The sequence below is a fragment of the Bos mutus genome, chromosome 14 (genome assembly GCF_027580195.1).
Source record: "Bos mutus isolate GX-2022 chromosome 14, NWIPB_WYAK_1.1, whole genome shotgun sequence".
Lineage (NCBI taxonomy): Eukaryota > Metazoa > Chordata > Mammalia > Artiodactyla > Bovidae > Bos > Bos mutus.
Genome location: NC_091630.1, coordinates 68,860,762 through 68,883,713, shown reverse-complemented (window position 1 = coordinate 68,883,713; position 22,952 = coordinate 68,860,762). Strand labels below are relative to the sequence as shown.

The window sequence follows — 22,952 nt, the reverse complement described above, 5'->3', positions numbered from 1 at the left end:
GGTTGCCAAGCCCAGCAGACACTTCCTAACCTCGTCTCGAAGTTGCCATCAACCTGGGGCTGCCCTTGGCCAGGGTGCCAAGCAGCCATTTGTCTAGTTGTCTGGGCCTCCCAGACCCTCCAGTCTTGCAGCAGCACCTCTGCACTCAGGGCTGGACTTCTGGGGTGCCCTGCCCCTTTCCGGACAGTGGCATTCATTCCCCAGCCCTATCGGTCCCCCGTATTCATGGCTTGAGCTATACCTCAGGCTCTAAAAATGCAAAAAGCTGCCCCTTCAGGCAGCCCCATCTCATGACTAACTCACCTCCAAGCCAGAACCACGGCCCCTCCCTGGCCTTCCCCAAGCCCTGTTCTGCCTTCTGAGTCTCTCCGGTAGCTGCCAGGTCTGGGTCACCCCCTGCCCAGCTCTCCTTGATCCATACCTCGCCCTCCTCTGCAGCAACTGATGTCTCCCACAGTAGGGCGGAGCTGCCTGCTCCTGGCTGAAAAGCCCTTGGGCCAGGAACATCTTCAACCAGACACCGGAAAGTGGACTCCCTGTGTCCTGACCACTGCCCAGGGTGGGTGCAGTGTGAGGTGTGCATGGAACCAGGAGGTACCTCAGCGCCAGCTGGGACCCTGCCACTCCTCAGTTCCACACCCCCAGTCTGGGCTCACACTGGGCGCTTTGCCTCATAATACCAGAGGAGGAAGCCTTGAGCCCCACAAGACGTTCACAGCTGCTCTCTCCTTCCCCAGCCGAGGTCTGGAGACAAACCGAGCACCTGTCACCGTGTTGGTGGGGCGTGACTGACTGCAGTCAGGGGCACTGTCCCACGTTCTCCCCTTTCCTGCTGTGGCCCAGGGCCACAAGTGTGGTCACACAGTGGCTTGCAGCCCAGCAACAGATGCACTGAACAGGACCCTCGCCGGCAGGACCACCGTGGGGACCGCCTCATTCCTGCAGCACCCCCAGCTGGGACCTGAGGTGCTCAGGCACCAGGCAGGCCCTGGATGCTGTAGACAGAGGTGACCCCAAGGCAACCCCCAGGCAGCCTTAAGCTAGAGAGAAAGCGCTGGACATGAGCAGACAGGAGCCCAGATGACAGCATATGGCACCCTGGAGGCGTCTCAAGGGCTCTGTCCTCCAGAAGGGAAGAGGTTTGGTGCAGCCTCGCTGGCAGACCCTGGCTGAGGATGACAGATAGGCAGGCGGGTGGGGGACAGATAGAACTTTATTGGAGGAAGTGATGGAGGTTGGGGTGTGAACCTCAGCGAGTCCCCCAGAGAGGCCCAGACAAGCTCTGGGACTCAAATGTGGCCAGGAGAGGGTGCTCTGGGGAAACGCTAGGTGGAGAGCACCAGGGGCTTGGGCCCCGGAACTTGCCGGAGGAGGGGCAACCTAAGGACTGGGGGAGAGGCGCGGGGCTGGGCGCCGGGGAGGTCCGCTTGAAGACCCGCAGGGCGGCTCAGGCGCGAGGTCCCGGGAGGAGGGGCAGGCAGCCCAGCGCCGAGAGGCAGACGGTCCCGTAGGCTTGGGAGTAGCCCCCCAGCGTGGCCCGCGCGGCTCCCTGGGCCCCCTGTGCGGCCGAGGCCCCGAACATCCTCCGACCGGGCCGGGCCGCCCCGGGAGATCGAGGAGGAACCTGCACAGAGACCAGAATCGAGGACCGCGGAGGGAGCGCCCAGCGGAAGGGAAGGAAGGGGGCCGGGGGGCGGGGAGCGGGGCGCATGGGCTCACCCGTGGCGCGCCGGGCTCGTTCGCACCGCGGCCCGGGTTCCGGTCACTCCGGATCAGTGCCCGGACGGCCACCTGGGCGGCGGCCTGCGAGGTCAAGGAGGGCGCCGCCTCCCTCACGCCGGGCTTCACCTGGGGAGGAGCGAGTGGCAGCGTCACCAGCGCCCTCGTAAAGAAGCAGCGGGAGCGGTCCTGCCCTGCCGCGCCCCCACCACGACCTACCCACGAGGATGACGTCGCCCCGCCGGGCCCCGCCCCTTTCCCAGGACCTCCTGGGGGCGGAGGCTGGTGGAGGGGGGCTGAGTTCTGCCTGGGAGGGTCCTGGGCTCCGCCGGGGGCGTCTGTGGGGTCGGGAGACCAAACCCCCGGGGTCAGGAGTCCGGCGCTGCTGGCGGTTGGTGGCCCCACACATCGGCCACCAGACCACGCACCGTGCACGGGGCCGAGGCCGGGGTTATTCCGAGGCCGGCGTCCGGAGTTCAACGCGGGCGAGCCCGAGGGCAGCTGGGCCTCCGGCTCGGGGGTCGGGGGGCCGCCCCCCAGGCCCGTCTCCTTCGAGAGGCGGCCGTGGCCCCTGCGCTCCAAGATCATCTGCGAGAGCGGAAGGGCGCTCAGAGGGCGGTGGGAGTGGGGGCGGGGTCGCTGCGCAGAGGAGGCCTGGGGCCCGAATGACGCGGGTGGCGTCTCGGAGCACCTGATGGAGGCGGCGGCGATACTCGGCGGCTGAGAGCTGGGCTCCTTCCTGCACCGGGAGCCGCACGTCCCCCCCCAGTGTCCACTCACGGGCCGGGCAGTGGAACCTGCGGGGAGCCAGCCAGGCGGGTGCTGGGGTGGTGGGGCCGGGCTGCCTCGGGAGAGCTGCTCGGAGCTTTGCAGCCCACCGCCACCCCCAGCCGCTACCTCTGCACGTAGGGGTGCTGCAGGGCCTGGGCTGCGCTGAGCCGCTTGTGCGGGGCAAACACCAGGAGTCTCGAGAGGAGGTCCAGGGCATCTGGAGGGGTGTCGGGGGGCAGGAGGGCATCTAGAGTCTGCCTGGGCCTGCGGGAGGACAGCTCGTCAGGGTTTCCAGGGTCTGGCCCCCCGTCCACATCTATGCTCCTTGCTAGGGTTTCAACTTCTACCCGTCCCCCAGTTTCCTGCCCCCTGCATCACCCTCGGGCGCCGAGGAAGGTCGTCAGGCCCCTGATCTCTCTGAGGCCTGGGGCGGCTCCTGCCGCTCTCCCAGAGCCAGCGGGGCCCACCATGGGGTCTCCTCATTTCAGGCTGACCAACAGTTACCCAGTTCAGGACTGTGGTCAGGAGGGCAGGGCCCACGGAGCTGACACTCGCTGGCCCTGAAGGCTGCAGGGAGCACGCTGGGGCCCCCTGAAGCCCCCGCACTCACCGGGACCCCAGGTGCTGCAGAACTGAGATGTTGCAGCCAGAGCCGAGCGCCAGGAGGTCTGGGAGCAAGGGCAGAAGGCAGTGTACTCAGGAGTCAGGAAGGTGGGTGGCCACTGCTTCCGGCCTGTGCAGCAACCTCCTCTGCAGGGCCTTGGCCTCTGGCTCAAACCCCGAAACCAGGTCGCACACCACCCCTAGTGTGCCCACACGTGCACCTGTCCTCACACGCCTGCCTCCTCCACATGCCGCGTGCTCTCGCATGCACGCATGTACCCCCCACCTCCATGGGGAGCGCCTTGCCCCCTCCACCAGAGCAGACTGGGGAGAGAGCAGGGCTCCCCACGCTGCCCTCACACCGCCGCCCCCCAGGCAGGAGGGACCACTGCGGGCTGCCCCTCAAGCCGCCTCCACCCATCGCTTCGCTAGCACCGTGTCCGGCCCCTGGCAGCACAGTGTGGCGCTGCCTGTCGCCCCTCCACAGAGCTCGTGCTGTTCCCTGCCCCCGCTGGACCCTTGATGGGCACTGCCTGACCCTCGTGGGCCCCGTGTCCCTGGCAGAAACCCCCAGCAGCCCTCCCCTGGGCCCACCCTGCACAGCTTGCCCCCTCCAGGCTTGCCAAGGCCTCTGGACCCTGCTCATCCCACCTCCCTGCCTTTCCCAGCCCCATCCCCTCCCCGCTGTCCTCCCATGCAGTCCTGATCCATCCCCCCACAGCTGTGTGCCAGCAGCTGCCTGCCCACACACTCACCCTCCTTGGATGGTGGCGGGATGGCCTCCAGGATGAGCTCCAGCTGGTGGAGGGTGGACGTGCCAGGGAACAAGGGCCGCCCCCGCAGCATCTCCCCCAGAATGCAGCCCAGACTCCACATGTCCACCCCAGGGGTGTACCTGGTGTGGGGGTGGGTGGGTGTGGAGCTGGAGGGGGCACTCCAGAGGCCGAGGCGCAGGTGGGAGGAGGGACTACGAGTGGGTTCTGGGACTCGAGGGACAAGAAGGCCAAGGGCCCTGGCTGGGCAGGGGCGCGGGGCCCTGACCTTGCAGGGGGAGGTGGGGCGGGATGAGGGCAGGTTGCTTGCTGTTACCAGCTGGAAGACAGCAACACCTCTGGAGCCCGGTACCATCTCGTGGCCACATACTCCGTCAGGGCATGCCCCTCGGGGACCTCAGGGAGGCCACTGAGGGGGCGAGCCAGGCCAAAGTCACAGAGCTTCACCAAACAGCTGGCATCCAGGAGAACATTGGATGGCTGGGGGTGTAGAGGCAGGCTGTGGGCTGACCGGGCTGGGGCTCGAGGACCTGGTGCACTGCTGGAGCACTGGCCGGGCAGTGGAGCTCAGCAGACAGGTGTGGGTAGTACCTTCTGGTCCCGGTGGATGACCCGCCCTGAGTGAATGAACTTGGTGGCCCGCAGCAGCTGGTAGAAGATGTAGCGTTTGTGGGTGTCCTTTAGCAGCGTGCCCTTGCAGATGACAGCATTCAGGTCGGTATCTGGGGAGGCCTGCGGGTCAGTCTGGCGGGCCTGGGGAGGGTGGGCCAGGCGAGCCCACTCTGCACCCCCACGGGGACTCCTAAGCCCCCACAGACCCAGGCCTCGCCGGCACATGCTGGGCACAAGCACTGCCCGGGAGCCCCTGCCCGCCTCTCAAGCCTGCCCACCATCTTTGTCAGCACAGCAAACAAAGTTTGTGGAATTGTTTTTATACTTTATTTCATGCTCCATTTGTTTTATCAAATGAGCAGGAAAAAAGGACACATAGCTGCAAAACCTCACAGAGGCGGGGGTCAAGGTATTCGCCACCAGGCCTTGGGGGCTGACACTCTCCAGCTCCAAGGGACTCTGCTCACGCTGAGCGCACTGGCCACTGCGGGAAACACTGGGGTGTGGGCGGGCGGGGGCAGTCCTGGGCCTGGACAAAGGGGGACTGGGGTCTGCGGGAGGCTTCACTCACCCATAGACTCAAACACCAGGTAAATGTCCCTGTCGTTCTCTGCCGGGATCACATCCAGGAGGCGGACGATGTTGGGATGGTCCCCAAATTCCTGGGGAAAGAGCAGGGGGCTGTGCCCTGGGGGCCAGGGGCCAGGCTTCCCCTTCTTTGGAGAAACAGCACCTGGAGCAGCAGGTAGATGGCCTGGCCACTCACCTGGAGAAGCATGATTTCCCGGAACGTCCTCTGGAAGGAGACAGAAACATGAGTGTGGGTGTGGAGCAAGAAGGAAGGCCCTGTCCGGAGAGGATGCGAAGGGACAGACGCTCAGTGCCCGCACGCCTGCTGGACCCTGGGTTTGCAGGGGGCGGTGCTCTGAAAATTGCAGAAACCTGCTGTGATTGGGTTCCCAGTTGTACCTTTCCGACACAAGGCCGCGGGGGGCCACCCCCCAGCCCTGCCTCATCCTTTCCCACACTGCTCGCTTCCCTACTCACTTACCTGGGCATCTGTCTTATCCTTGAAGGCATCAAAGATTTTCTTGATGGCCACGACCTCGCCAGTCCTCCGATCCACCGCCTTCCACACGATGCCATAGGCCTGAGGAGGACGGTGGTCAGCCTGCAGGGCACAGAGCCCCGCCAGGGTGCCTCCTGCAGACACGAGCCTCCTCCTTCCCACTCTGCTTCCAGAGAGGGGAAGCCCCCAAAGTTGCAGGCCTTCAGAGGAGGCTGATGGGAAGCAATGGGGGTTAGAGGCAAGAGAGGGGGCCTCTGGGGAGGCCCCAGGGGGATGTGGGGTAGCAGGTCCTGACTGTGGAACGGGAGGGAGTTTCTGGGTGGGTCCCTTCTCTGACAGACTTTCACCTTTGCAGGCATCCTGATCCCACTCTCGTGTACCCCATCCAGCCTGTCCGCAGATCCTGTTGGCTCCAACTTCAGAATTCATCAGAATCTGAAGACTTCCTCTCCCCTCTGCCCCTCCATCCTGGTCCGAGCCTCTCCCACCTCCAGCCCTATCACTGCCCTGACCTCTTAAATTCTCTCCCCCACCCACTCCCACAGAGCATCCTCAGCCGAGCGGGCAGCCTGGCCTTGTAAAGTGGTACCAAAGGCTGCTCCTCTCCCCGTGTCACTCACAGCAGGAGCTGAAGTCCTTGCAGTTCCCCAAATCCCCATGTTCCCAGACCGTCCCCCTAGTCTCCTGTCCAGTTACATCAGCTCTGCTTCCTCCCACCAGCTCAGCATGTCCTTGCCCCAGGGCTTCTGCATGACTGCTCGCACTGTCTGCAACTCTCTCTGCTCCATGTCTCACACTTGCACACACCCTGTGATCCACCGTGACACATGTACTCTCACACAGTCCGATCTGCTCTCCCACGCCCACAGTCACAAATGCACTCGGGCTCTCACGGGGCTCTGGCCAGCACTCCATGCCCACCCCGCTCACTGGCTCAGGCCCTTCTTGGGCAGGCGTCTGCCTGCCCTCGGCGCCTGTGTCGCACTATGGGCACCGGGAGAGGCAGCCGGGAGCCTGAGGCGGTGGTGGGGACAGCGGGGGCCGGGGGGCTCTAGGATCAGACCTGAGACCTTGGGGGGCCCAGCTCTCAGCTGCTTCTCAGAGCCAGGGGACAAGTTCCCTGTGAGTAGGGCGCCCTGTTGTCGGAAACGGGGTACACCTGCAGCTCATGGAGGACGCAGGACCCCAGCGCAGGAGTCCCTGCAGCGTGGACGGCCCTACCCACGTCCTGCAGGTCCCGCGGACGCCCGGGCGCCTCTCGAGCTCACCCCCTTCCCGAGCCGCCGCTTGAGCAGGTATCGCTGGGCGACATGACGGTCCACCTCGGCGGTGCACATGTCGGCAAGCGGGAAGCAGGAAGCCTCCAGACAACCTCGGGGCTCCAACTGTTGAACCCGGTTGCCTTGGGAACCGGCGGAGCGCCGTCTGCCGTCCAAACCCCGCCCCATCCGGGGCCTCCGAGGAGCCCCTCCCCGCAGCCCCGCCTCGGGGCCCGCCCGGCCGAGCCCGAGAAGGTTGCCCTCTGCGCCCCCTCGCCGCACCTGCGCCCAAGGAGCCTTCTGCCCACCCCGGGCCTCTGTACGTGCGGTGCCCACGGCCGGGCCTCCCTCTCTGCCTTCTTCCGGGCTTACTAAGGCGGTACCAAAGGGTAACGTGTGACTCGCAGCCCTCCTCTCCGGAGGTATTTGGGGGCGGGGGCCGTGGCATCCCCAACGTGTAAAACGCTACAGCCACTTTGGGAAAATATTTGGTCGTTTCTTAAAACGTTTAACTTAAATTTAGCGTGACTCGGGCATCTTCCGGTGGTAGTCACCCAAGAGAAATAAAAACATGCGTCGAGTTACACACCCACGTACATAGCTTTATTTGTAACAGCCCCAAACTGTAAACAACTCGAATGTTGCTTCCAGCATTTGAAACAGGAATAAACAAAAAGTGGTATAACCACACAGTGGAATATTACGCAGAAAAACAGAAAAGGACAGCTGTTGATACACACGACATGGCTGAAGCTCAAAATCATGATGCTGATTAAAGAAGCCAGATCTTCTGGTGCCATCTGTACGAAATTCTAGAGAATGCCAACTACAGATCACCTACAGATCTGGTGCCATCTGTACGAAATTCTAGAGAATGCCAACTACAGATCACCTACAGAAATTCTAGAGAGTGCCACCTACAGATAGCCTTGTGGTAGAGTGGAGGGAGAGATGCCTTGCAAGTGGTACAAGAAAACTTTAGGAGGTGATAGAAATGTTCAAGCCTGGTGATGGTTTCAGACATTTAACACATATGTTAAGACAGTTGAAACTGTACACTTCAAATATGCGCAGTTTATTATACTTCAGCTGTATCTCAGTATAAAGTTGGAGGGGGGAGGGGATAAACATGAGAAAAAGAAACAAGAGATGAGAGACTTTTATTCTGGTCGTGAGGGAGTGACTGGACTGTCCATGCTCTTCACTGATGAAGAGTTAGGACAACCAGCACCGCAGGACTGTGCTCTCAGCAAAACACACCAGATGAGGGCCTCTTAGTTCTCTTGCTGAGCACCACATCAGGGCAAAGATGGAGAAATTTCCAAGAGTCCAAGCACAGAACAAGAGGGGTGGGGGGTGGGGGGGTAAGCTGAACAGTCCAGATTTCATATAGGCAGAGGACACCTTTAATGCTGAGCAGCCAGGGTGGACATCAGAACATTCAGGAGAAACCCCAGGCGGGTCATGGCCTCAGTGAAGCGACTGAACTAGCTCTCGACTAAAGGCTGTTCCGCACCCATCATGACTGTGGAGAGCAAGCCTCAAAGGGAACAAGATGACACAGGCTGTTTAGTTTAACAGGCTGCCAAGGATGTCAATACTCTTTAAAGGGAAACAGGAACAAAACAATACTCAGTAGCATAAAATTCACAATATCCAGCACCCAATAAATAGTTATTAGACTTACCCAATTAAAATTATGGACAAGGGCTTCCCTGGTGGCTTGGTGGTAAAGAATCTCCCTGCAAATGCAGGAGACATGGGTTTGATCCCTGGTCTGGGAAGATCCCACATGCCTTGGAGCAACCAAGTCTGAGTGCTACAACTAGTGAGCCTGAGCTCGGGAGCCCAGGAACCGCAAGTGCTGAAGTGCTCCACAGCAGAAGAAGCCACTGCAGTGAGAAGCCAGTACTGCAGCTAGAGAGTAGCCCCTGCTGTCTGCAACTGGAGAAAGCCCTCATGCAGCAATGAAGACCCAGCACAGTCAAAGACAGGTAAATAAAATTTAAACCAAACCAAACCAGAAAACTATGGACAAAGACTTGAATAGGACCCATCTTCAAAGAAAACGTACCAATGGCCAGCAGCATAGGAAAAGACACTTGACATCATTAAGTATCAGGGAAACGCAGTCATGACACATGGGGTCACGCTTGCCCACTAGGATGACTGCAAAATGAAACGAAGTCTTGCCAAGGATGGAGAAAAATCAGAACTCTCATAAGGTGCTGGTGGGATGTAAAACAGTGCGGTTACTGTGGAAAACTGTTTGGCAATTCCTCAATAAGTTAAAGATAGAATTCCCATATGATCCAGCAGTTCCACTTCTGGGTATAAGTGTGTGCGTGCATGCTCAGTTGCTCAGTCGTGTCCAATCCCTAGCTTGCCAGGCTCCTCTATCCGTGGAATTTTCCAGGCAAGAACACCAGAGTGGGTTGCCATTTCCTACTGCAGGGGCTCTTCCTGACCCAGGGATTGAACCAACATCTCTTGCATCTCCTGCATTGGCAGGCAGATTCTTCACCATTGCACCCCCTGAGAAACCTCTGAGTATATATCCAAGATAAATGAAGACAGATATTCAAACAAATACTTGTACATGAGTTTTTGCAACAGCCTAGTCACAAAAACCAAAAGGTAGAAACAACCCAAATATCCGTCAACTGATGAATGGTTAAAGAAAAGTATATCTATACAGACAATGGAATATAATTCATCCATAAAAAGGATTTAAGTAATGATATATGCTACAATGTGGAAACACAGTGCTAAGTGAAATAAGTCAGATACAAAAGGTCACATATTTAATGATTTTCACTTGAAGGAAATACTCAGAATATGTAACTCGATAAACACAGAAGGGCTTCCCTGATGGCTCAGTTGGTAAAGAACCTGCCTGTAATGCAGGAGATCTGGGTTCGATCCCTGGGTTGGGAAGATCCCCTGGAAAAAGGAATGGCAACCCACTCCAGTATTCTTGCTTGGAGAATTCCATGGACAGAAGAGTCTGTCAGGCTACAGTCCATGGGGTCAGAAAAGAGTTGGACATGACTGAGTATGGATGCACTTTTAAAAAGCTATTCATGCTCCTGGATATATAGAAAATATGAATAAGTAGAAAAAAAAATGATCAGTGAATTCAAAGACACAGCTACCCAAACTGAAACCACAGAGGGGAAAAAAAAGAGTAATGACTTGTGGGATAGTGTCAACCAAAAGGGGCGTGCAATACGTATGTTTGAGAAAGTAATGGCTGAAATTTTTGCAAATTTAAAGAAAAAATGATATATTCACAGATTCAGGAAATTAAATGAAACCCAACTAGGAAAAACACAAAGAAGTCATAACTAAATTGCTGAAAAGCAGTGATAAAGAAACAATTTTTAAAATAACCAAAGAAATTTACGTGCAGAGGAACAAAAAAATAAGCATGACTTCAGAGTTTTTATCAGAAAAAAAATTCAAGCCAGAAGAAAAAGGAATGACGTCATTAATGTACTCAAAGGGGAAAAAAGCCAATCTAGAGTTCTTGAACCAATCCCTAAAAGTCCAGCATATAGAAAGCATGGGTTTCCCTGGAGGCTCAAATGGTAAAGAATCTGCCTGCAGTGCAGGAGACTCAGGTTCGATTCCTGGGTCAGGAAGATCCCCTGGAGAAGAAAATGGCAACCCACTCCAGTATCCTTGCCTGGAGAATCCCATGGGCAGAGGAGAAGAGCCTGGCAGGCTACAGTCTCTTGGGTCACAGAGTCAGACACTACTGATTGAATAACACACAGAAAGCATATACAATAGTTTTTGAATGAGAAGCTGGCTATGGTTAAAGCAGAACTCAGTGCTAAAAAATTAGAAGAGGAAGTACAGGGCTGCCACACAGACATGGTAACTCTTCAGGCTGGAAATGGACTGAATCTGGTGAGAAACACGGTCTCAGGAAACCACAGGGGCCTTTAGTGGAAAAGCCCCCTGCCAAAGGAAATGGATGACATAAATCATTAAATGACTGGGGCACTGATGGGAAATGTATGCAATTAAATGTTCTATTATATTTAAAATGGTTTCATATTATTGACATCTTATAATCAAGAAAACTGATACAGACCATAGAAAATAAAGATGCAATTCAAGAACTAAAAGAGGAATTACTAGTATCAGGAATGAAAGACTATACTCCTACCAAACCCTTCAAGCATTGACCAGAAAATAAGGGTTTATTGTCAACAACCTCCCACCAAGATACTTGATAACTTAGATGAAATTAAAAATTCACTGAATGAGTGGGAATATTCCCCAGATATAACCAGTAATAAACAAAGCGAAAAGCTCTATGCCTACAAGGACAGAGAAGAGAAGGAAAAGAAGGACTGACAACCACTTGGATAGGCTGAAAGGGATGAGAGCTGGATTCACTGCGGAGGGTCTGAGGTGGGGAGCGGGGCCGTGAGCCGGGCAGGAGGCACAGCCAGGCGCTCCCCAGCGGTGGGCAGCAGGAGCAGCAAGTGGATGCAGGAGCAGCAAGTGGATGCAGGAGCCTAGTGAACTCACCAACAAGGCAGGACCAGGGGTGGGGCGTGGAGCAGCCCCACACAGCTGCGGAGGGCAGTGGGCACCGCTGGCCCATGGCCGGCAGCCCAGCCCCTCTTCTCCCTGCCTCCTCCTCGGAACCCGCACCAAAGGCAGTCTCAGCCCTGCCATTCTCCCAGCAAGAACACGGCCATTAAGCAGAAGCAGCCCCAAATCAGTGAATTTCAGCAAAAAAGAATTCTGCAGCATGAACTTCATTACATTCACTTAATTATTAAATCAGTTTTTCAGTGGTCATTTGACTCATCCACTTGCTCTTTTTAAATCTGCTATTACGTGTTTTCTCTTGGGGCAGTTATTTCCACCCAGTCCATTTTCCCCTTGTTTAAATATCCTTGCAGATATAAATTTTGTCAATAAGTTTTTATTTTCTCATCAAGTGTCAGTTGACAGTTTTATTGCATGCAATTGTAGCTTCAGGTTTGTTCTGAGTGCATTATTGATTTAGGGTATTTATTATGCATTCAAGAAAAAGTGGACCGTGCATTGAACTTTTAACTGACCCATGGGGAAATCACGTGCAGTTTGGAGGGCCTCATCCAGGAAACCCACACTTGGGGGGAGTGAGCACATGGCAGGTCAAACCCCCAGGTTGAGATGATTTGGCCTGAAGTTCCTGCTTCATGGTCACCAGCCTCCCTAACACTCTGGAGACCAGACTCACGGGAGCCCTTCCCGGCGGCACAGTGTCACAGTCCACGTGGGCCCCACCCTTCCCTGTGAGTCACAGTCCAGGTTCGGGGCCCCACCCTTCCTGCCCCTCAGTGTCCAAGTCTGAGCAGATATCAGCTGCGTCCCCACCTACATTACGGTGGAGCCCACTGCCCATCCTGTCCCCAGAGCAGCTCTGAGCCTGCAGCAAGAGGACCTGCTGTGCTCCCCAGCACCTGGGGCTCCAAACTGGGCTCTCCTCTCCCGCTCCCAGCGAGGGCTATGGACCCACGTACCCCAGGTCACCCCAGGCAGCTGCCTGGGCCTCTCCTAGGAGGGCGCCTTTGGGTTGTAGATGGACTTGTCTCTAGATCATGTGTCCAGACTCAAACAGGGGACGCCCCTCCTGACTGTCTCTCAGGGGTGTCTCTGAACCAGCCTGTGGAGGTGGGTGCTGGCATTGCCATCGGAGCCTGCGCGGGCTCTGGACTCTGGGCATCCTTCTGTTTGTCATTCCCTTCCTCACAAACAGAGGTAGGTGAGCACCCCTGGCGGGGCGCACAGACCAACCTGGATCATACCCCGAGCCCCCTGGCCTGGCCACTCGGGGGACCAAGGACCAAGCCACAGGCCCTGGGCTCCAACGAGGCCTCTTCCCAAAGCTGTGACCCACTGACCCTGAGCAGGCCAGGGCCCTGGGTCACCACAGCAGCATTGCCACAGGGCCCTGACCCACCCTCGCATGCTCCGTATGCACATGTGCGCAGCCAGGGCTCCTGCCGGCTCCCGCCCGTGTGGCTCCTGGGAATTGGGTGACGTGCAGCATTGTCCCTCACAGCTGTGTGTCCCTCACGGCCTGTATGTCTGGGGAGGGCACTTCCTTCACGGGCGGCCACGGCTGTGGGAGCTGACTCACATCGTGGCCTGGATCTTGTCTTTCCAGCTGAGGCTGACCATGAGCCTGGTGTGGGTCTGGCACCGGTTCCAAGGTACTTGGCTGTTGGGGAAGGCCGTTTGAGGAAGGTGGCCAGTCCAGGGCCAGCTCAGGTTGAGGGTGGGACAGGGCAGGGCGGCAGGCAGCCCCAAACGGGGATCTAGGGAAGATGACAGACTTGGGGGCCTGCCCAGGATGAGAGAACAGCCAGGTCCGGGGTCTCCAGGGCTTGACCTCAGCCAGAGGATGCACTGGATAGACAGGCTCTCCTGGACCTCTCTCATGGTCCTGCCCATCCTCCCCTTCACCATGGTGATCGCCATCAGTGCTGTGCTTCTGATCAAGGGACAAGGTACCAGGGTGGGGCTGGGGCATCCCTCCTGCCAGGCCCCCTTTGTCTGACCTCTGCCAGAGAGGCAGTGCACACAGTGGGAAGAGCCCACTAAGGCCCAAGTCACAGACCCAGTGCTTTCAGGAGTCCTCACTCTGTGCCTGTTTTTCCATCTGTGACATGGGAGCAGGAAGTGCTTACCCGCGGGTCAGACACACAGCCCAAGCCCGTTGGTACTCCAGAGAAGGGGCGCTCACCCCAAGTCTCCAGAGCCAGGAGGGAGGGCTCCAAGGCAGAAGGAACAGCAAGCCAGGGCGGGAAGGTGTGCCCTCTGGTGGCCTGGCCAGGTAGGGGCAGGGGCTCAGCGAAAAGAGCCGGATGGGACACTGTGCTGCGGCTCAGGGTCCAGGGCAGGCTCGAGCCCACCGGGAAGGAGGTAGGGGGGTGGCCTTGGGAGAAGTTGAGCAGACTGCCAGTGCCCCTTCCTTCCAGTGTCTTTCCAGCTCAGGGTCCCGGTTAAGAGGTGAATGACCCCTCCAGACACTCCCCAGCCTGGGTCTTGGCCCCTGGAAGGACAGAGACCCCATGCCATCACGAAGGGAGGGTGGAAGACCCCAAGGGTGGGGAGATGGATCAGGAGTAACACTTGGCTTTGAATCTGGGCCCTTGGAGGTGAGTTCCGTTTCCAGTGGGCGGCGGGGGAACCTGGACACTAGTCACCCCTTTCTCAGCACAATTAGAGAAAGCCCCTGAGGTCTGCAGTGGGGGCGTCTCAGCCCGCCTCCAGGCCCGGCATGCCCCTCTTCCCCGGGAGAGGGGCCGCTCCCGTGAACACCCACAGGCCCCGTGGCCTTCGGCGCGGAGCGAGCCCGAGGAAGCCAAGGAGACAATTCTGACCCTAATTGCCGCGGGTCAGAGTCGGCCGGGCGGCCGGCTCAGCTGCGAGCGCCGAGGTGGACGCTTCCGGCTGGGAGGGGGCGGACCGGGCGGGTGGGGCGGAGCAGGGAGGGAGCCGATCCCGAATTGGGCGGGCTTTGCCCGTGATCGCCGCAGGACCCGGTCAGGGGCTGGAGTCGGGCCATGGGGGCGGGTGGGGGGACTTCCCCTGGGGCTCCGCCTTCGAGGCCCTCGGGATTGCGTCATCGGGAATTGCAGCGCCTGGGAGAAGAAGTCTCCAGGAACCCAGAGAACCAGCAAGAGGAAACGCTCGCCACCCCTCTTCGGTAAAGAGGCGTTTATGAGCTGTAACGCGAGGACAAATCGCCGAGAAACCTGCGAGGCCCGGACGACTTTAAAAACCTCTGCTCATCGGGTGCCTCACTTCGAAACAGAAATTAAAAGGCCAAGGTCTGCCTAGACACTCCCGCGCAGATGTGTGCGGGGCAGGAGCCCGGGAGGGGGGACGGTGCGGCGTGGCCTGGGAGGGCAAGGGATCTGAGACCGCGGAGGACCCGCCCAGCCCGGTCTTCAGAGCAGGTCCTCACCTCGCAGTCTGGTTCGGTTCAGTTCAGTTCAGTTCACTTGCTCAGTCGTGTCCGACTTTTGGTGACCCCATGGACTGCAGCACGCCAGGCTTCCTTGTCCATTACCAACTCCCGGAGCTTACTCAAACTCATGTCCATCGAGTTGGTGATGCCATCCAACCATCCATCCTCTGTTATCCCCTTCTCCTCCTGCCTTCAATCTTTCCCAGCATCAGGGTCTTTTCCAATGAGTCAATTCTTCGCATCAGATGGCCAGGGTACTGGACTTTCAGCTTCAGCATCAGTCCTTCCAATGAATATTCAGGACTGATCTCCTTTAGGATGGACTGATTGGATCTCCTTGCAGTCCAAGGGACTCTCGAGAGTCTTCTCCAACACCACAGTTTAAATGCATCAATTCTTTGCATTCAGCTTTCTTTATTTATTCAACTTTTTTTTCTTTATTTATTCAACACTCACATCCATACATGACTGAAAAACCATACCCTTGACTATACAGGCCTTTGTCGGCCAAGTGGTGTCTCTGCTTTTTAATATGCTGTCTAGATTGGTCATAGCTTTTCTTCCAAGTAGTAAGCGTCTTTTAATTTCATGGCTGCAGTCATCATCTGCAGTGATTTTGGAGCCCCAAAGATAAAGCCTGTCACTGTTTTAATTTGTTTCCCCATTTATTTGCCATGAAGTGATGGGGCTGGATGCCATGATCTTAGTTTTCTGAATGTTGAGTTTTAAGCCAGCTTTTTCACTCTCCTCTTTCACCTTCACCAAGAGGTTCTTTAGTTCTTCCTCGCTTTCTGCCATAAGGGTGGTGTTATCTGCATATCTGAGGTTATTGATATTTCTCCCAGCAATCTTGATTCCAGCTTGTGCTTCATGCAGCCCGGAATTTTGCATGATGCACTCTGCATAGAAGTTAAATAAGCCGGGTGACAATATACAGCCCTGACATACTCCTTCCCCTATTTGGAACCAGTCTGTTGTACCATGTCCAGTTCTAACTGCTGCTTCTTGACCTGCATACAGATTTCTCAGGAGGCAGGTAAGGTGGTCTGGTATTCCCATCTCTTGAAGAATTTTCCACAGTTTGTTGTGATCCACACAGTCAAGGGCTTTGGCTTAGTCAATAAAGCAGAAGTAGATGTTTTTCTGGAACCCTTTTGCTTTTTCAATGATCCAACAGACGTTGGCAATTTGATCTCTGTTTCCTCTGCCTTTTCAAATTCCAGCTTGAACATGTGGAAGGTCTCTTTTCATGTACTGCTGAAGCCTGGCTTGGAGAATTCTGAGCATTACTTTGCTAGCATGTGAGATGACTGCAAGTGTGTGGTAGTTTGAAAATTCTTTGGCAGTGCCTTTCTTTGGGATTGGAATGAAAACTGACCTTTTCCAGTCCTGTGGCCACTGCTGAGTTTTCCAAATTTGCTGGCATATTGAGTGCAGCACTTTCACAGCATCATCTCTGCATATTTGAAATAGCTCAACTGGCATTCCATCACTTCCACTAGCTTTGTTCAGGGCGATGCTTCCTAAGGCCCACTTGACTTTGAATTCCAGGATGTCTGGCTCTAGGTCAGTGATCACATCATCGTGATTATCTGGGTCATGAAGCTCTTTTTTTGTACAGTTCTTCTGTGTATTCTTGCCACCTCTTCTTAATATCTTCTGCTTCTGTTAGGTCCATACCGTTTCTGTCCTTTGTTGTTTCCATCTTTGCATGAAATGTTCCCTTGATATCTCTAATTTTCTTGAAGAAATCTCTAGTCTTTCCCATTCTATTGTTTTCCTCTATTTCTTTGCATTGATCACTGAGGAAGGCTTTCTTATCTCTCCATGCTATTCTTTGGAAGTCTGCATTCAGATGGATATATCTTTCCTTTTCTCCTTTGCCTTTCACTTCTCTTCTTTTCTCAGCTATTTATAAGTCTTCCTCAGACAACCATTTTGCCTTTATGCATTTCTTTTTCTTGGGGATGGTCTTGATCACTGCCTCCTATACAATGTCACGAACCTCCATCCATAGTTCTTCAGACACTATCAGATCTAATCCCTTGAATCTATTTGTCACTTCCACTGTATAATTGTAAGGGATTTGATTTAGGTCATACCTGAATGGTCTAGTGGTTTTCCCAACTTTGTTCAATTTAAGTCTGAATTTAGCAATAAGGAGTTCATGATCTGAGCCACAGTCAGCTCCCGTTCTTGTTTTTGCTGACTGTACAGAGCTTCTCCTTCTTTGGCTGCAAAGAATACAAGCAATCTGATTTCAGTATTGACCATCTGGTTATATCCATCTGTAGAGTTGTCTCTTCTGTTGTTGGAAGAGGGTGTTTGCTATGACCAGTGTGTTCTCTTGGCAAAACTGTTAGCCTTTGTCCTGCTTCATTCTGAACTCCAAGGCAAAACTTGCCTGTTACTCCAGGTATCTCTTTAGTTCCTACTTTTGCATTCCAGTCCCCTATGATGAAAAGGACATCTTTTTTGGGTGTTAGTTCTAGAAGGGCTTGTAGGTCTTCATAGAACCGTTCAACTTCAGCTTCTTCAGCATTACTGGTTGGGGCATAGACTTGGATTGCTGTGATACTGAATGGTTTGCACACGAACAAAGACCATTCTGTCATTTTTGAGATTGCACCCAAGTACTGCATTTTGGACTCCTTTGTTGACTATGAGGGCTACTTCATTTCTTCTAAGGGATTCCTGTCCACAGTAGTAGATATAATGGTCATCTGAGCTAAATTCACCCATTCCAGTCCATTTTAGTTCACTGATTCCTAAAATGTCAATCTTCACTCTTGCCATCTCCTGTTTGACCACTTCCAATTTACCTTGATTCATGGACCTAACATTCCAGGTTCCTATGTAATATTGCTCTTTACAGCATTGGACTTTACTTCCATCCACAACTGGGCATTGTTTTCTTTTTGGCTCCATCTCTTCTTTCTGGAGTTATTTCTCCACTCTTCTCCAGTAGCATACCTACCAACCTAGGGAGTTCATCTTTCAGTGTTTTATCATTTTGCCTTTTCATTACTGTTCATGAGGTTCTCAAGACAAGAATACTGAAGTCGTTTGCCATTCCCTTCTCCAGTGGACCATGTTTTGTCAGAACTCTCCACCATGACCTGTCTGTCTTGGGTGGCCGTACACAGCATGGCTCACAGTTTCATTGAGTTAGACAAGGTTTGGTCCATATGATCAGGAATCTGTTTTGCCATCAGTCAAATGGTGACAGTGGCCCCAGGCAGGCCCCAGGGTGATGCGGTGGAGAGCGTTGTTGGCTGCCTCTGGAGGCAGAGAGACCCTGGTTAGGAATGCCAGGCTTGGAGGAGAAGGGGTACCAAATGGGCCTGGTGAAGCCCCCACTGCAGGGTCATGGCTGATTCTTGCCCTGTTCTACTTAGGCTTTCCTCACTTTTCTGTAAGAAGCCCAGATCATTCAAGGCCAACACTCAGATGCTGTTTTAGGAGTTTATGAGTCAGTATTTCTTTAAATTTTTTTAACATGAAGATAATGGAAATTCTGCATTGTTAAAAGTTTGTCACTTTAACTTATAAAATACATTTTTATAAGGAGGACAATGCTTCAAGTGTGTTCCTAATTTTAAGAAGCTCTGCCCACCTTTGGTGCACGTGTAACTAACTAGAGCAAGTCCAGCCATTGGAGCAAAGTGCTGGGCTCTGAAGTCAATCTCCTAAGGCTTGTTGGAGGCAAGCCTTCCTACACATGTGGTTTCCTAAACTGTGCTCCTCACAATATTATGAGTCATCAGTTCTTGAACCTGTCCCTATGGCAGCCTATGTGGACATACCGAGACAGAAACCCAACGATGTGAAGGCAGGGCAGAATGGGTAGAGATTTAAGTTACTTGTCAAAAGCATCAGACAGGATGGGAGGCCTGTCCAGCCACTCTGGCCGGCTGAGAAGACCAAGCGCAGGTCAGTGGGTTGAGCTGAACAGATGCCTCATGGGCCTGCTGAGGAGAGGAAATCCCAGAGAAAAGCTCTCCTGACCAGGGGATGGCATCCGTATGGGGTTGGCCTTCCCAGCAGTCCTAACTCCTAGAGGGCTCCAGAGAGGAGGAAGGAATCACGAAGTGCTTCGAGGAAAACTGGGTCTCGGAGTGATGAAAAGTTATGAAGAAGCGTTCTGTACTGACAAGATATACGGAGATTTCGTGTGCGGCAGGGTGTGGTGGGGGAGGCCAAGAAATTGGCGAAACCTCTCCTCATATGGCGGCCACTGGCACAGGGGCTGCAAAAGGGTCGTCTGGACGTGGAGAGTGGAGTCTACTCCGGCTGCTGCTGGGTCTGCTAGATTCAGAAGCAAGCCCAGTGTGGTCCTCCGGGGAAAGCCGAAGTCCTGCCCGTCTGGACTCCGATCTCTGCAGGGCAGGCACACGGGCCATCACGCACCAACTTCGAGTGAGGGAGTTGGGGGGAATGGAGAAAGCGGGGAGGTGGCGGGGGAGGGGGCGCTGCGCAAGCAACAGAACTGGAGTTGGGGAGGGCGACTAAGTTCTGTTTCCATGGAGACCATTCCGGCTGAGGGACAACACTACTAAAGGTGGACGAACCCCGACTGTCAGCCAAGGTCCGGAAGGAGCCCACTAGTAAAGGTTGGCAACAATACCCTGACCCCTGATTGACCCCAAACTCCTGATTCTGCCTCCCGCAGCTTCGTGACGCTGATACGCGTCCAACCTCGCCAGAACATTCGGGCTTGGGGTGGGGCAGGGCTGAGTTAGAGGAGCGGGCTGGGGGCCCCGACCCATGGCGCCCAAGAAGAAGCGTGGGCCGGGCGCCGAGCGCCGGGGGGGCGCGGCGGGAGAGGGCACCGAGCCACCGCTGTCGGAGCGCGCTCAGTACCTGCAGCGCAAGCACAAGTTGCTCTCTGAGGAACTGGAAGCTTGTAAGCAGCGTGTCGACCAAGTGCTGCAGGAGAACGACTTCCTGGACAGCGAGGCGCGACGCCTGCGCGAGGAGAACCGGCTCTACGCGAGCTACGCGAGCACGCGCGCGCAGCGCTGCGCCAACGCCATCGTTAGGCTGGAAGAGCAGAACCGCGTGAGCCTGTCGCAGATCCACTCGCAGCGCGCAGAGCTGGCGTCAATCTACCGCGGGCGTGAGGACGAGGTGCGCGCGCAGCTGCTGGAGATGGAGGCGCGCGCGGCGCAGATGGCACAGCAGGTGCAGGAGCTGCAGCCCTACAAGGCAAGTGCGCGCGCGCCTGCGGGCGGGCTGGGCGGGTGCCGGGCGAGGTGGGTGCGCGCCACGGACAGGCGCTGACCCGCGCACTGGCCGCAGGAGCTGCAACTGGAGCAGCTGGCCCGGATCCGGGCGCTGGAGCGCGAGCTGCTGCATGTGCGTGTGGAGCACACGGAGCTGCTCCACCGCGTGAAGCGGCGCTTCCTGGAGGACAAGGCAGCGTTTGAGCGCGAGGCGCGCCAGCGCGTGCAGTCGCTGGCGCGGCGCGCAGAGCGGGAGGCGGCGCGCGCGCTCTTGGCGCACACCCAGGCCATCAGAGTGGACAATGGTCGCCTGTGGCAGGAGCTGCTGCGGCTGCTCCGCCGGGCCCAGGTGCTGCAGGACACGCGGCGCCAGTTGCTGGAGCAGCGCGAGCAGCTGCGGCGCGAGCATGAGAACACGCGGGACCTGGCGCGCGTGCACGGCTGGCTGCGCCGAGGCCCCGAGGGCCCGCCGCTTTGGGAACCAACGCCGGCCGCTTCTGATCCCGAGTCTTTTCCCTCCAAGACCCCGTCGAACGCGACCTTCCGGGTCCCATCAGTCCCAGCCTCCCACAACCCGTCTCAGGTCTTATGCCGCGCGGATTCTTGGACCCCGTCCCTGCCCTCAAAGGTCTCAGTTCCCAGGGTCCCGTCACTGGTCCCGTCGCATGTTGGCACCAGGGTCCTGTCTCTGGTCCCTTCGAAGGCCAGTTTACGAGTCCCATCCCACGTGGGCTCCAGGGTCCAGTCCTTGTCCGTGTCGCGCCCAGGCTCCCGAGTCCCATCCCTGACCCCATCCGGCCCGGGCTCCGGGGTCGCGTCCTTGACAACGGACTCTCAGTTCTCTTCGCGGTCCTCACTGCGTGCCGCCTCACAGAACACCATCCTCTCTGGGAAGCTCGTCCCCAGGTCGAGCTCTTATCCTCTCCCAGTCGAAGGAGACGGCGACCGTGATGCTGCAGATGAAGCCGCCTCCGGGAGAGCCTGAACCTACCTCAAGGAAGGCTAGGGAGGCCAGAAGGTGGCGGGGAAAGGGGCTGTCCAGGAGGCGGGTTTGGGAATGGATTATGAATAAAGGCGTGACTCCCTCCACCACTCTCTGCTCTGGCACCGCCTGCTTCGCTGTCCAGCGTTTCCGGCCAGTGCAGCGGCCACTCATTATGGCTTCCAGTTTCCAACCTGCAAGGCTGGTCCTTCTCTGCCTTGTGTGTCTGCCGGGACTCCACAGCTGATTGCATTGGCAGGGGCAGAGGGAGACGACCACGCCACCGTCTTGCCCACAGGGCTGATAGTCTGGTGGCAGACATGGACATCGGGGGCGTGGACAGGTAGTATGAGAGCATGGAGGGAGTCTGGCAGGACGGGGAGGCGCTGGTGGAGGGTCCAGGCCCTCAGGAGCCATCGAAAGGGCTGGGCTTTGTTCCGGCGCCAAAGGGAGTCACAGGAGTTTTTATGTTTAACCTACTGAGTTTTTTGTTTCTTGTCCTGCTGGGTGGCTTTTGGAATCTCAGTTTTCTGACCAGGGATTGAATATTGAACCTGGGCCCCGGCAGCGCCCAGTCCTAATCACTGGGGAATTCCGGGGATAATTTTTAATTTTTATTTCGCTGTCAGACCCAGTGCGTGGAGGCCAGTTAGTACAGTGTCCATCACGTGTGGTTTGCGTTCCTCAAGGCTGTATCAGGGAGGTAAGTGTAGGGGGGAGACCAGGCCCCACGCACCCCTTTCATGCCAAGCGCAGAGCAAGGTTTCACGGGGTTGGAAGAACGGACCGGCGAGGTGGCCACAGCGAGAGCGGCCAGAGGGCTCCTGGGCGTGGAGACCCCGAGGGTCTCCCGGGTCTCCACAGGTGGATGTGTCACCGTTACCAGCGGACCTGGGCCCTTTGGAGAAAGGAGTTCAGACCGCAGCTTTCAATCTGGGCTCCACCCCCGCACCCCGACGTCGCCGTTGGAAATTTAGTTAAATATTCTGGTTCCAGGTTGAAAATCCTCAGAGGTGCCTGGCAGCAGCAAACACAAATTCTCTGGGAAAAGTTTGTTTGAAATCCAGGACAGTCAAGTTCTCAGAACTGATTTCAATTTTAAAGGGGCTCTTTATAGATTTGGGAAAGGAAGTAAAACAAATTGAGTCCATGGCAACAAAGTTGCTCCCAGAGAGAGACCTGTCAGAAGGTCGGAGTAGCAAAGTGAAGGGTTCTGATTGGCCAAAAACGCAACAATTTCAGCATCAAAAAGGAGGTACTGAATCGAAACACATCAAATACATAAAATACATGAACTTAAAATGCAATAATCTAGCATTCTAAAAATTGCTAAATTGCGAATTCCCTGATGGTCCAGTGGTTAGGACTCTGCTATCACTGCAGGAAACCTGGGTTCAATCCCTGGACTGGGGACTAGGATCCCACAAGCTGTGTGGAGGGGCCAAGTGAATAAATAATAAAATTTGGTAAACAAAGAATCACACATCCAGTCTGCCTTTCCCATATGACCTGTCAGGATAAACAAATTGTTGGTGAAGGAAAATTACATACAGCACTCCACTTAATATAGGTGTAGAAAAAATACTCAATCAGGATGGTTGCTAAAGTCTATGGGTGGAATTTGATGAGGATAAGTGAGTCTAGCTGATCCCTGAATCCATGAGTGACCCTGACTTTACTAAGAGTGAGATATGAAGTGCATTCTGGTATGAAACAGTAGCATCCACACCAAGCAACCTATACAGCGTTAGAAACAACATTCATATAATCCAGATTCTAGTTGTAACTACCAGGATACAAAATACAGGGGCCAGAGGAATGTGTTAAAAGGCAAAGTAGGGATGCAGTCATTCAAATCCTCTATAGGACAACTTTTTTTTTTTTTTTTTGCCAAAAATGACTCTCCTTTTTTGCCAAAAATGAATAGCAAAGAATTTTTTTAAAGTATAGAG

At 55.5% G+C, this 22,952-nt stretch overlaps 2 protein-coding genes across 3 annotated transcripts; one reads left to right on the top strand and one right to left on the bottom strand.

The window, feature by feature from the left end:
• Positions 1-1,202: 1,202 nt before the first annotated feature.
• MAPK15 (mitogen-activated protein kinase 15) lies at positions 1,203-6,983 on the bottom strand. Of its 2 annotated transcripts, XM_070382488.1 has the most exons (14): positions 6,816-6,980; positions 5,530-5,628; positions 5,245-5,274; positions 5,050-5,140; positions 4,458-4,588; positions 4,183-4,346; positions 3,849-3,988; positions 3,101-3,158; positions 2,617-2,754; positions 2,411-2,516; positions 2,148-2,307; positions 1,939-2,057; positions 1,720-1,848; positions 1,203-1,624 (listed from the first exon to the last, which is right to left on the bottom strand). In XM_070382488.1, exons 1-14 carry the CDS (start codon positions 6,882-6,884, stop codon positions 1,448-1,450), a joined length of 1,611 nt encoding a protein of 536 aa, XP_070238589.1. In that variant the 5' UTR covers positions 6,885-6,980; the 3' UTR covers positions 1,203-1,447. The 2 variants fall into 2 exon arrangements, with proteins under 2 accessions (XP_070238589.1, XP_070238587.1); XM_070382486.1 differs by having other exon boundaries at positions 1,203-1,848; positions 6,816-6,983.
• A 6,895-nt stretch (positions 6,984-13,878) lies between these two features.
• Positions 13,879-21,684, top strand: CCDC166 (coiled-coil domain containing 166). Its single transcript, XM_070382489.1, has 2 exons — positions 13,879-20,001; positions 20,095-21,684. Exons 1-2 carry the CDS (start codon positions 19,561-19,563, stop codon positions 21,001-21,003), a joined length of 1,350 nt encoding a protein of 449 aa, XP_070238590.1. The 5' UTR covers positions 13,879-19,560; the 3' UTR covers positions 21,004-21,684.
• Positions 21,685-22,952: the final 1,268 nt, after the last annotated feature.